Below are 12581 nucleotides of genomic sequence, written 5' to 3' on the forward strand. Positions count from 1 at the left end.
TCGTGAGAGAGTCGGGTCATTTCTCGTTTCCTTTTCAATGGTAGAATTTGTTACCGGTAGACATTCCACTATGGTTGAGTGGAACATCTCCACTGGGTCCACTGTAGGTGCCTCTTCTACCGTTGGCAACGGTAGGCGCGATAAACCGTCAGCATTCCCATGCTGTTTTGATCCTTTGTATTCTATGTCATATTGGTGTGCCCCTAGGAAAAGGGACCACCTCTGTAGCCTTTGCGCTGTCATAATGGGAACGCCTTTTTTAGGGTTGAATATGGAGACGAGGGGTTGATGGTCAGTCAACAAGGTAAATTTTTGTCCGTGTAGGTAATGGTTGAATTTCTTCACTCCCCACACCAGGCTGAGTGCTTCCCTGTCGATCTGGGCGTAGTTACGCTCAGCTGAGTTCAATGAGTGTGACGCAAAAGCTATCAGCCGCTCCGAGCCATCAGGGAATCTATGCGATAATACCGCTCCTACGCCGTAAGGGGATGCATCGCACGCCAGTCTGATTGGCAGTGATGGGTTGTAATGAGCCAACACTTCCTTGGACGTGATCAAGCCTTTGCATTTATGGAAGGCACGTTTACAGTCTTCGTTCCATTTCCAAATTACTCCCGTTTGTAGCAGTGCGTTAAGAGGGTGCAGAACAGTTGACAAGTTCAGTAAAAATTTATGATAGTAATTTATCAATCCCAGGAACGACCTTAATTGTGAGACATTTTCAGGTGCTGGGGCTTTTATGACCGCTTCAATTTTTTCAGGTGACTTATGCAACCCTTCTTCGTTAATTATATGGCCACAATATGATATTTGTTTCTGGAAAAATTCGCACTTGTGGCGATTTGCTCGTAGGCCCCGTTCTCTCAGTCTAGTGAGCACCTGCTCCAAATTGGCAAGGTGCTCATTGTCGTTTTCTCCTGTTACAAGGATGTCGTCTAGGTAGCATTGAGTCCCCGGAATCCCTTGGAGGACTTGCTCCATAGCTCTTTGCCAGATAGCTGGAGCTGATGCTACTCCGAAAACCAGTCGATTGTACTGGTACAGGCCTTTGTGTGTGTTTATTGTGAGATACTTTTTAGAGGCCTCCTCAACCTCCATCTGTAGATATGCCTGTGCCAAGTCAATTTTGGTGAAACGTTTCCCTCCGGATAGTGAGGCGAAAATATCTTCTATCCTCGGAAGAGGATACTGTACCGTGTGAAGGACCGGGTTTACAGTCACCTTGAAGTCCCCACAGATGCGAATTTTTCTCTGTTCTTCAGCTTTATCATTATTCAACGTTTTCTTCATGACCGGGACAGTGGGTGTTGCCCACTCGCTCCAATCTACCTTGGATAACACGCCTGCCTTTTCCAAATTCTCCAGCTCTGCCTCGACTGCTGGACGAATTGCGTATGGCACCGGCCTTGCCTTAAAAAAAAAACTTGGGAATTGCCACATCTTCCACTTTTATTGAGGCGGTGACGCCTTTCAAGGTTCCTAGTTCCTGTTGAAACACTTCTTTGGCGTTGGCCAAGATGTCTTTTAATCGTTCAGGTATGACGTCATCATCATTTTTTTTCTTACTGGGCACCGTCAGTGCCTGAATGGAATGCCAGTCTAAACGTATCTTCCTGATCCATTCACGTCCCAACAGCGGTGGACCACCATCTTGCAGAACGTATAAATACAACTTCTGTATTTCCTTGCCGTTGTATACAACAGGCACCCTTATGTTCCCTCTGGGGTATACTTTCTGCCCCGTATATGTCTTCAAGATAATGGATGTGTCTTTCAAAGGTATATGCGGAAATAGCCGCTCGCAATCCCGTCGACTTATGACGGTCAGAGCTGATCCTGTATCTAGCTCCATTTTAACTGGGGACCCCGCTATCGTGAGGGTAACCCAAATGGTCTGGTAATCTTCTTTGGCAATTACATTATGTAATTTGAGACAGCTTAGTCTCTTGTTTCCGGAGTCGCTATCGCTCTTCTGGTCTTCGGAGCTACTGTCCGTCATCATTTGTACCTTTCTGTACTTTTCCTTATTGATTTTTTTTCTGTCGGTGGATTTTTTGTTTCCAGATCGGCATACACGTGCAATGTGTCCCATCTTCACGCATTGCCTGCATGCTTTGTCCTTGAACCAGCAGTCCCTCTGGTCATGGGTGGATCTGCCGCAGCGATAACATCTCTCGAAACCCCGTGTCATTTCATGGGTGCCGAAGTCTTGTGGCTTTTGCTGTATCTCTGCAGCTCCTCTTGCTGCTGCTTCGTATGATACAGCCACACTGAAAGCCTTGCCCAGTGTCAAATCTTTCTCAGAAAGTAGCCTTTTCTGTGTTCCTTCACTTAGGAGACACCAGACGAATTTGTCTCGTAGTGAATCTGCCAGTCCTGCCCCGAATTGGCAGTGCTTTGACAGCTTTCTTAATTCGGTGAGGTAATCAGCGTTACTTTCATTCTTGTGCTGATTCCTCCTGAAGAATTTGAATCGTTCCGCTATCAGCAGCGGTGTTGGGTTTAAGTGCTCCTGTAGGGTATCAACAATCTCCTTAAAATTCTTGTCCATCGGTTTGGCTGGAGTGATTATGTTTCGTAACAGCCCGTATGTCCTTGCGCCCATCAGATTTAGAAGTACCGATGCCTTTTTATCATCCTCTACTTCATTCGCTGTGCAATATACCTCCACTCTTTCCACATATGTGGTCCAATCCTCTATATTACTATCGAAAGCAGTAATATTGCCAGTCTTAGGCATCCTGAAAATCAAAAATGGCGCCTCCCGCGCGTTCCTTTCTTCCCTGCCGAGAAAAAATGGCGCCTCCCACGGTTTCCCGCCGCTGCCGCTGCTGACAACGCTGTTCTCCGCGGTTTTTATTTACACAGATATTTTTAATAGTTGGAGATTTGTTCCCGCCGAACTCTCTGGGATTTTTCCCCTCTCTGTTTGGTCCGAACGCCGACCTGCTTTGCAGCGCCGGCCGTCTCCCGAGTGCTCCACCCTCCGTCTCTGTTTGCCTCCGCCTTCCGACTCGCTGCTCGGCCCCGCTGCAGAGCCACCCGATCGAGCCCCAGCCCGCCGCCCAGGAAGGATTAGTGCAGTACCTGCCACCAGCCCGGCTAGCTGGTGAAACCACAGTTTTTTTTCTTTTGTTTTTTTTTTCTTCGACCTTCGTCTGAGGAATCGATCTCCTTGAGGTGCTGCCGAATTGCAGGTAAGTCCATTTCCAATTCGTCGCCACTGTTGTATCCGTGTATTAATGGAGACACGGAATGCAGGAGTTGGTTTAACAGGTGTTTACTGAACAAAGTCTGGAGGTGAACTAAAAGATACAAGACACTATACAGGCTTATATACCTGAGTGGTCACTACCAGTATTACAGTACACAGGAGCTCTTAAAGGTACATACACTACAGCAACCGCTTGCGTTTTTCAGCCGTCAACTACGGCGAAACGAAAGAAAGTACAGCACTTTCAACCGGGAGTTGCTGGCCCTTTTTCTAGCCATCCGCCATTTCCGGTTCTTACTAGAGGAACGTCCGTTCACGGCTTACATGGACCACAAGCCACTAACGTACACTATGGCGAAGACCGCCGAACCGCGGTTAGCTCGGCAACAACGTCACCTGACGTTCATTTCAGAATTCACCACGGACATTCAGCATGTGTCCGGCAAAGACAATCTGGTGGCGGATTGTCTCTCCCGCGCGACTGTGCACGCAGTCCAACTCGGAATCGACTATGCCCTCATGGCTGCAGATCAAGCCTCGGACCCGGAGGTCCAAGCATACAGGACCAGCCCCTCTAGCTTCCAAGCGGCCGACGTCAAATTCCGTGCCGCAGGCACCACGCTACTTTGCGACGTCTCCATGGGAGTTCCCCGCCCTATAGTTCCTGGCGCCGAAAAGTGTTCGATGCCATACACTGTTTGTCAAACCCTGGCATGAGGGCCTCGCAAAGGCTGATGTCGTCAAAGTTCGTCTGGAAAGGTATGCACCTGGATGTCCGCGACTGGGCCAACACCTGCGTGGTCTGCCAAAAGGCCAAGGTACAGCGTCATGTAAAAGCTCCATTGGCCACCTTCGCTGTTCCGGAGCGTCGATTCGACCACGTGAATGTGGACCTCGTGGGGCCGCTTCCACCTTCTCAAGGTTTTACACACATCCTCACAGTGGTAGACCGCACCACTAGATGGCCAGAGGCAGTTCCTTTGTTTTCCACCACTTCGGCAGACGGGGCCAGAGCTTTCATCTCCTCTTGGGTTGCTCGTTTCGGCGTACCGGCGGACATCTCTTCCGATCGTGGACTGCAGTTTTCCTCTGAGCTCTGGAACGCTGTGGCTCAGGGGCTCGGCACCAAACTAGATCGCGCCACCGCCTATCATCCACAGCGAACGGCCTGTGCGAGCGATTCCACAGGTCGCTCAAAGCCGCTCTGCGGGCCAGTCTTCAAGGCGCGGGATGGGTGGACAGACTTCCCTGGGTCCTTTTGGGCCTTCGTACGGCACCCAAAGAAGATTTACAATCCTCCTCGGCGGAACTCGTATATGGCCAACCACTACGAGTACCAGGGGATTTCCTCCCGTCTCCAACAGAGCCATGGTCCGCATCCCAGCAACTCGTCAGCCACCAGGAAGCGGCCAGATGTTTCGCTCCAGTGCCTACGTCGCATCACAGCTTACAGAGCTCCCACGTCCCAACTGAGCTGAAAAGCGCAGAGTACGTGTTTATCCGCCATGATGCTCACCGGGACCCGCTCAAGCCTCCTTACACTGGTCCCTTCCGCGTCACAGAGCCGGGAGACAAATCCTTTTTGGCCGATATCGGAGGTAAACCGGACCACATATCGGTTGACCGGCTGAAGCCGGCGCACTTAGACCTGGACAGCCCAGTCGAAATCGCCCAACCACCAAAACGGGGCCGACCGCCCACAGTCGTCGTGCCAGCTCCACCACAACCGCCCGACAGCTCGACCACCGGCCATCAGCTTCCACTTCAGGGTTACAGAAGTCGCTCGGACAGGCTTGTCAGGCCTCCTTGCCGTCTCACTTTTGCTGTTAAAGACAATTCTGGGGGGGCGCATGTGGCGGAGCCACTAAAGGACTCAGACCGTTTGTATTTAATTCCCTTTAACAACATGTTAGCTACAGCCTGAGTCTGTATCTTTATTTATACTGTTTACTTGTATAGAGCGTGATTACTTTAACAGCGCGGGTAAACGCGATGACGTCACGCCGTACATCACGTGATCCCCCACTGGCGGGAAGAACGTGATGACGTCAACCACGGGACCAGCCAGTCAGCCCTCGTGGAGCCTCCGAACTGAATAGACCTACACTCGATGTTCTCCTGCAGTTACTTGTTTAAACCTGTTAGTTTCCATTAAACTTCGTTTTGTTTAAGTGCCTGAGTGGACCTCAGTCTTTGGATAGGAACTAGACATTCCAAAACAGAAGGTCATAGTACAGCTGGAAACAAAAAATTACTTAGAAGTGGAAAAGCTTATATATTAGAAAGAATTTAGTTGCATAGACTTTGAAAGAAATATATGCTTAGATAAAATTGCTGTTATCAAATAATTTATTAAGTAGAGTAGCCAATATGCCATTATCTTTTGACGTCAACATAAACATTACTGCATCAAATTTGGAAAGCAATAATTATGTTCTCTCTTTTCAGGTATTTCCTATGGGCAAACTAATAGCGATATCGAGGCCTTACATCAGGCATATCGTAATATTGATCAATCTCTGGAAGGCACAGATGTAGGGCAAGGTACATTAAATGGAAAAAGCACCAACTTCATTCTAGGTCTTCAGAGCCATGTTAAGGACTCAGCAAAGAATGTTTCTACTGCAGAATCTGGTAAGCACCAAATTGAATTGGAATTTGAGCTGTGAAATCACAAATGCTAATTGAGTTGATTCATAAGCAGTAAATATAATCACATGGATAAAATGCTATGGGGTTCTTTCGATGATTACTCATACGAACATACGAACAATGATGGACAGGTAAAGACACTCTGGTCCATCGAGCCTGTCCCACACAATTGTCCTACCTTGTGTATATCACAATATATACAATCTCCACCCCACCCAAAACCATGTGATCGCCCAGGAGAGGCAAAAAAACAGGCCAATTTGGGGGGAAAAATTTGGGAAATTCCTCTCCTACCCATCTAGGCAATGGAAATTAGTCCAGGAGATCACTTTGGCCCTAAATTCCCTGCAGTACCTACCTTCTGTAAGAGGTGATCTCCACCCCAGCCAGAAACAGGTCCAGCTCTCGCTTGAAGGAATTCAGTGAATCCGCATCCATTACAAGAACACAGCAGTCTGTTCCGGAGGTCCACTATTTTCTGGGAAAATAACTACCTCCTGACAGCTAACCTAGATCTGGCCTTATACAACTTAAATTTGTGACCCCTGGTCCTCCCTAACCTATTTAATTTGAACAAACTGTCAACTGGAACACAATCTATTCCCTTCATTATCTTATAAACCTCCATCAGATCACACCTAAGTCTACGTTTCTCTAAAGTGTAGAGTCCCAACTCTTAGTCTATTTTGATAACTAAGATGCTTTAAACTGGGAATTAGTCTAGTCGCCCTCCTCTGTACCCTTTCTAAAGCCTCAATGTCACCCACCATGTGAGGAGACCAAAACTGGACACAGTATTCCAAGTGCGACCTGACTAAGTTCTTGTACAAGGACAAAATAGTATGCCTCGTCTTCTACTCAATTGTCCTATGGATATACCCCAACAATGACCATCTCCAACAAGCGAGACTCTAACCATCTCCCCTTGACATTCAATGGCATTACCATCGCTGAATCCCCCACTATCAACATCCTGAGGGTTACCATTGATCAGAAACTGAACTGGACCAGCCATATAAATACTGTGGCTACAAGAGCAGGCCAGAGGCTGGGAATTCTGCGGCGAGTGTCTCACCTCCTGACTCCCCAAAGCCTTTCCACCATCTACAAGGCACAAGTCAGGAGTGTGATGGAATACTCTCCACTTGCCTGGATGAGTGCAGCTCCAACAACACTCAAGAAGCTCGACACCATTCAGGATAAAGCAGCCCGCTTGATTGGCACTCCATCCACCACCTTCAACATTCACTCCCTCCACCACCGGCGCACTGTGGCTGCAGTGTGTACCATCTACAAGATGCACTGCAGCAACTCGCCAAAGCTCCTTCAACAGCACCTTCCAAACCCGCGACCTCTACCACTTAGAAGGACAAGGGCAGCAGACACATGGGAACATCACCACCTACAAGTTCCCCTCCAAGCCACACACCATCCTGACTTGGACCTGTATCGCCGTTCCTTCACTGTCGCTGGGCTAAAATCCTGGAACTCCCTAACAGCATTGTGGGTGTACCTACACCATATGGACTGCAATGGTTCAAGAAGGTGGCTCACCACCATCTTCTCCAGGGCAATTAGGGATGGGCACTAAATGCAGGCCTAGCCAGCGACGCCCACATCCCATCAATGAATTAAAAAAAAAACCTATTTGCTATAGCTATCGCTTCATGGCATTGCTCATATACCTTTAGAGATGTATGCACTAGAATGCTCAAATCCTTTTCTGTCTCCATCTTCTTCAATGCTTTTTCCTAAAGGGTGTATGAATATTGAGCATTTGCCTTGCCCACGTGCATAACACTGCACTTATCCAAGCTATATATCATTTGCCAGTCACGAGCCCAATCTCCCAACACATTAAGATCTGCCTGAAGCAGATGAGCATCGTCTACAGTCCTAACACTCGCACAGATCTCAGTATCATCTGCAAATTTGCAGATCGTGCCCCCAACACCTACATCCAGATCATTAATAAAAATAGTAAAGAGCAATGGTCCCAACACCAAACCCTGCAGGGCACCACTGGTGACCAGTCTCCAAACACATCCAAATCCATCTGTAACTAATTTTTGACTATATCCTGCCAGCCAGTTCTCAATTCAGCTCAATATATTACCACTAATACCAGAGGCTTCAATCTTATAGAGAAGCCTCTTGTTTGTGGTACCTTATCAAAAGCTTTCTGGAAGTATAAGTAGACAATGGGCTGTAATTTGCGGCCCCTACGGATGTGTATGAGGTATGTACGCGCCCGTAGGGGCCTCGCAAGTTCTGGGTTTAGGCATGCGCTGCGCATACGCTAAAACCCGGAACTTGCGATCTGTCAGGAATTTTCTTGGCAGATGATCTGCATCCCCGGGAAAAGGACATCGGCAGGTGGAGAGTTCTGCCCAGAGGTCATTGTCTACTGGACTTCCCTTATCTACCAACTTTGTAGCTTGTTCAAAAAATACTCCCATGAGTGTAGTAAGGATTTTTTTCCCAATATTTAACAGAGCCTAAAGCTTTGTGACTAGGAAGGTAAAATAATATTTGAAACTGGCAACCATATAGTTTGCAACTTGATCCTTTTATTGTGTTCGACCAAGTCTTTGATGTACGCAATGTCTCTAGCAGTAGACACGTAACAACAACGACAACTTGCATTTGCAGAGAAATAAGAACATAAGACGTAGGAGCAGTAATAGGCCATTCGGCCCCTCGAGCCTGCTCTGCCATTCAATAAGATCATGGCTGATCTGATCTTGGCCTCAACTCCACTTCCCTGCCCGCTCCCCATAACCCTTGACTCCCTTATCGTTCAAAAATCTGTCTATCTCCGCCTTGAATATATTCAATGACGCAGCCTCCACAGCTCTCTGGGGTAGAGAATTCCAAAGATTCACGACCCTCTGAGAGAAGAAATTCCTCCTCATTTCCAAATTAAAAGGGTGCCCCCTTATTCTGAAATCCTTCCCCCTAGTTCTAGATTCCCGCAAGAGGGGAAACATCCTCTCTGCATCTACCCTGTCAAGCCCCCTCAGAATCTTATGTTTCAATAAGATTAGCTCTCATTCTTCTGAGCTCCAAAGATTATAGGCCCAACCTGCTCAACCTTTCTTTATAAGACAACCCCTTCATCTCCAGAATCAACCTCTTGAACCTTCTCTGAACTGCCTCCAATGCAAGTATATCCTTCCTTAAATAAGGAGACCAAAACTGTACGCAGTACTTCAGGTGTGGTCTCACCAACGCCCTGTACAGTTGTAACAGGACTTCCCTTATACTCCATTCCCTTTGCAATAAAGGCCAACACTCCATTTGCAATCCTAATTACTTGCTGTAGCTGCATGCTAACTTTTTGTGATTTGGGTACAAGGACCCCCAGATCCCTCTGTACCTCAGCATTTTGTAATCTCTCTCTATTTAAATAATAATTTGCTTTTTTATTTTTCCTACCAAAGTGGATAACCTTGCCCACTCACTTAGCCTATCCATATCCCTTTGGAGATTCTTTGGCCTAGAAATTCAGTGGCGCCCCGTTTGGGGCGCCAGCCTTGCCGGGGCGCCAGCCTTGCCAGGGCGCTAAAAGTAGTGCCCCGAAGTAGCCGCCCGCCGCAAATTCACTTTGCGCGCCCCAGAGGGAAGCGCGGCGCTACTCGAGGAGCCCCGCATCCCTCTTGGGGCGCTGCAGCTAAAGATCGCTGCGCAACGTGCTGCGCTGCGGTACTGCAGGCCTTCCTCCCCTTCTTAAAGGGGAAGGGCCTGCTGCAGCGCGATCCAAGATCGCGAGTGCCGGCGAAAGAGCCCGGCACCGAGGAGAAGTGCCAGGCTCTTGGGACACAGCCGGCACTCCGCGGGGTGGGGGGCTCAGGAGGCCAGGGACGGCGGCGCGGAGAGGTGCTAGCAGGCAGCCAGCAAGAAAAATGGCCACCCCGCACCACCGTGGGTAGGCCCCCCTGAACCGGTCGCAATTAGCGACCGGCGCTAAAGCAGGGGGCGCTACTAAATTTCGCGATCGGGGCGGTAGCGGGGCGCTACGTCATCGGTAGCGGCGCAGCGCTAACGGCTAGCGCCGCCATTAGCGTCCCGCTAAATTTAGCAGGAGGCGTGGCCAGTGGCTTCCAACCCACTTAGCGCCCTCTTAAGGCGCTAACGTGTGGCGCAGCCCACTGAATTTCTAGGCCTTTGTGTCCTCCACACAATTTTCTTTCCCACCTATCTTTGTATCATCAGCAAATTTAGCTGCATTACACTTGGTCTCTTCATCCAAGTCATTAATATAGATTTTAAATAGTTGAAACCCCAGCACTGATCCCTGCAGCTCCTCACTAGTTACAGTTTGCAACCTGAAAATGACCCATTTATCCCGACTCTCTGTTTTCTGTTAGTCAGCCAATTCTCTATCCATGCTAATATATTGCTCCCAACCCCGTGAGCTCTTATCTTGTCTAGTAACCTTTTATGTGGCACCTTATTGAACGCCTTCTGGAAATTCAAATACACAACATCTACTGGTTCTCCTTTATCCACCTTGCTTGTTACTGATACGCTTATCGATTACTCCATAAAAGGCGATGAATTAGGAAGGTAATGAAAAGGCTTTTATTAACTAAAGAACAGAGCATGCCTCTCGTGGACGACTGGTTCCAAGAAGGAAGTGGGTTGCCGAAACACCCACCTTTATACCTGGTCATGTGGGCGGAACCAGCTGAGGCATGCATTGGTACACAGCGCCAACCAGAGGTAACAATATGCAATAACAGTGGTTTACCACATTCACCCCTTGTTTAAAATTGAGTCCGGCGGGGTGAAGTGTACTACAAGTTCGTGTAGGTAAGTCTATCAGGAGGCCTTGTCTGACGTCCTGATCGTCGTGGTGGTGGCGGCGGCGGTGGTGCAGTATCCAACGTCGAATCTGGTGTCTGGGTGGTCAGCGAAGGGTCCTGGGGCTCCGGCATGCCGTCTACAGGGGTTGGGTTGGGAGGGGTGGTGGGGGATAACGGTGGTAGTTCAGGGGCACCCGAGGGTGCGAGGTCTCTTATGGAGACCGTGTCCTCCCGCCTGTCTGGGTATGCCATGTAGGCATACTGGGGGTTGGCGTGTAGGAGGTTCACCCTCTCGACCAGGGGGTCCGTTTTATGGGTCCTCACGTGCCTCCGCAGTAGGACGGGCCCAGGAGAAGTCAGCCATGTCGGTAGCGAGGTTCCCGATGTGGACTTCCTGGGGAAAACGAACATTTGCTCATGAGGGGTGGCATTAGTGGCAGTACAAAGCAGTGACCGGATGGAGTGGAGCGCCGCAGGGAGGACCTCCTGCCAGCGAGAGGTCGGAAGGCCCTTAGATTTTAAGGCTAAGAGGACGGCCTTCCAAACCGTCGCGTTCTCTCTTTCCACCTGGCCGTTCCCCCGGGGGTTGTAGCTGGTGGTCCTACTCGTAGCAATACCTCTCGCGAGCAGGTACTGCCGAAGTTCGTCGCTCATGAAAGATGAGCCCCTGTCGCTATGTATATAGCTAGGGAACCCGAACAAGGCGAAGAGGTCATTCAGACATTTGATGACCGTGGTACTGGTCATGTCTGGGCAAGGGATGGCAAACGGGAAACGGGAGTACTCATCAATTATGTTGAGGAAGTACACGTTGCGGTCAGAGGAGGGGAGGGGCCCTTTAAAATCGGCGCTCGATGGGGCGAGTGGCCTTGATCAGGCTTGCTCTGTCTGGCCTATAAAAATGCGGTTTGCACTCGGCACAGATTTGGCAGTTCCTGGTCATGGTCCTGACCTCCTTGATGGAGTAGGGCAGGTTACGGGATTTGATGAAATGGAAGAACCTGGTGACCCCCGGGTGGCAGAGGTCATTGTGGAGGGACTGCAGTCTATCAACCTGCGCGTTGGCGCATGTACCACGTGATAGGGCATCTGGGTGCTCATTGAGTTTCCCGGGCCGGTACAAGATATCGTAATTGTAGGCGGAGAGTTCGATTCTGCACCTCAAGATCTTGTCGTTCTTGATTTTGCCCCTCTGCTTATTATTAAACATAAAAGCAACTGAACGCTGGTCAGTGAGAAGGGTAAACCGTTTTCCGGCCAGGTAATGCCTCCAGTGACGCACCGCTTCCACAATAGCCTGGGCCTCCTTTTCGACAGAGGAGTGTCGAGTCTCGGGGCCCTGGAGGGTCCTTGAGAAAAAGGCCACGGGTCTCCCCGCCTGGTTAAGGGTCGCAGCTAGGGCGAAGTCGGATGCATCGCTCTCCACTTGGAAGGGGATGGACTCATCCACTGCGTGCATTGTGGCCTTCGCAATATCGCTCTTGATAAGAGTGAAGGCTGCACACGCCTCTGGTGTCAGGGGGAAGGAGGTGGATTTGATGAGGGGTCTGGCTTTGTCCGCATAGTGGGGCACCCACTGGGCATAGTAAGAGAAAAACCCCAGGCATCTCTTCAGTGCTTTTTGGCAGTGGGGGAGGGGGAGCTCCATAAGGGGGCGCATTCTGTCGGGGTCGGGCCCGATGACTCCGTTCTCCACTACGCAGCCGAGAATGGCAAGGCGCTTGGTGCGAAACATACATTTCTCCTTATTGTACGTTAGGTTCAGCCGTTGGGCCGTACGGAGGAATTTTTCTAGATTAACGTCATGGTCCTGCTGGTCGTGGCCACAGATGGTGACGTTATCCAGATAGGGAAAGGTGGCCTGCAGCGCGTTCTGGTCAACCATCCGGTCCATCTCCCTTTGGAAG

The 12581-nt window shown here is 49.6% G+C and overlaps 1 protein-coding gene across 1 annotated transcript in view; it reads left to right on the forward strand.

Moving 5' to 3' along the window:
- Positions 1–12581, forward strand: part of cep162 (centrosomal protein 162) — a 208103-nt gene that overhangs the window by 64151 nt on the left and 131371 nt on the right. Inside the window, exon 11 of the mRNA XM_085997703.1 lies at positions 5663–5848. Coding sequence (XP_085853829.1) covers positions 5663–5848 — 186 coding nt within the window. The remainder of the gene's footprint in view (positions 1–5662; positions 5849–12581) is intronic.

This window comes from Somniosus microcephalus, chromosome 9 (assembly GCF_052327205.1).
Source record: "Somniosus microcephalus isolate GS21.2 chromosome 9, FLI_Smic_1.0, whole genome shotgun sequence".
NCBI lineage: Eukaryota > Metazoa > Chordata > Chondrichthyes > Squaliformes > Somniosidae > Somniosus > Somniosus microcephalus.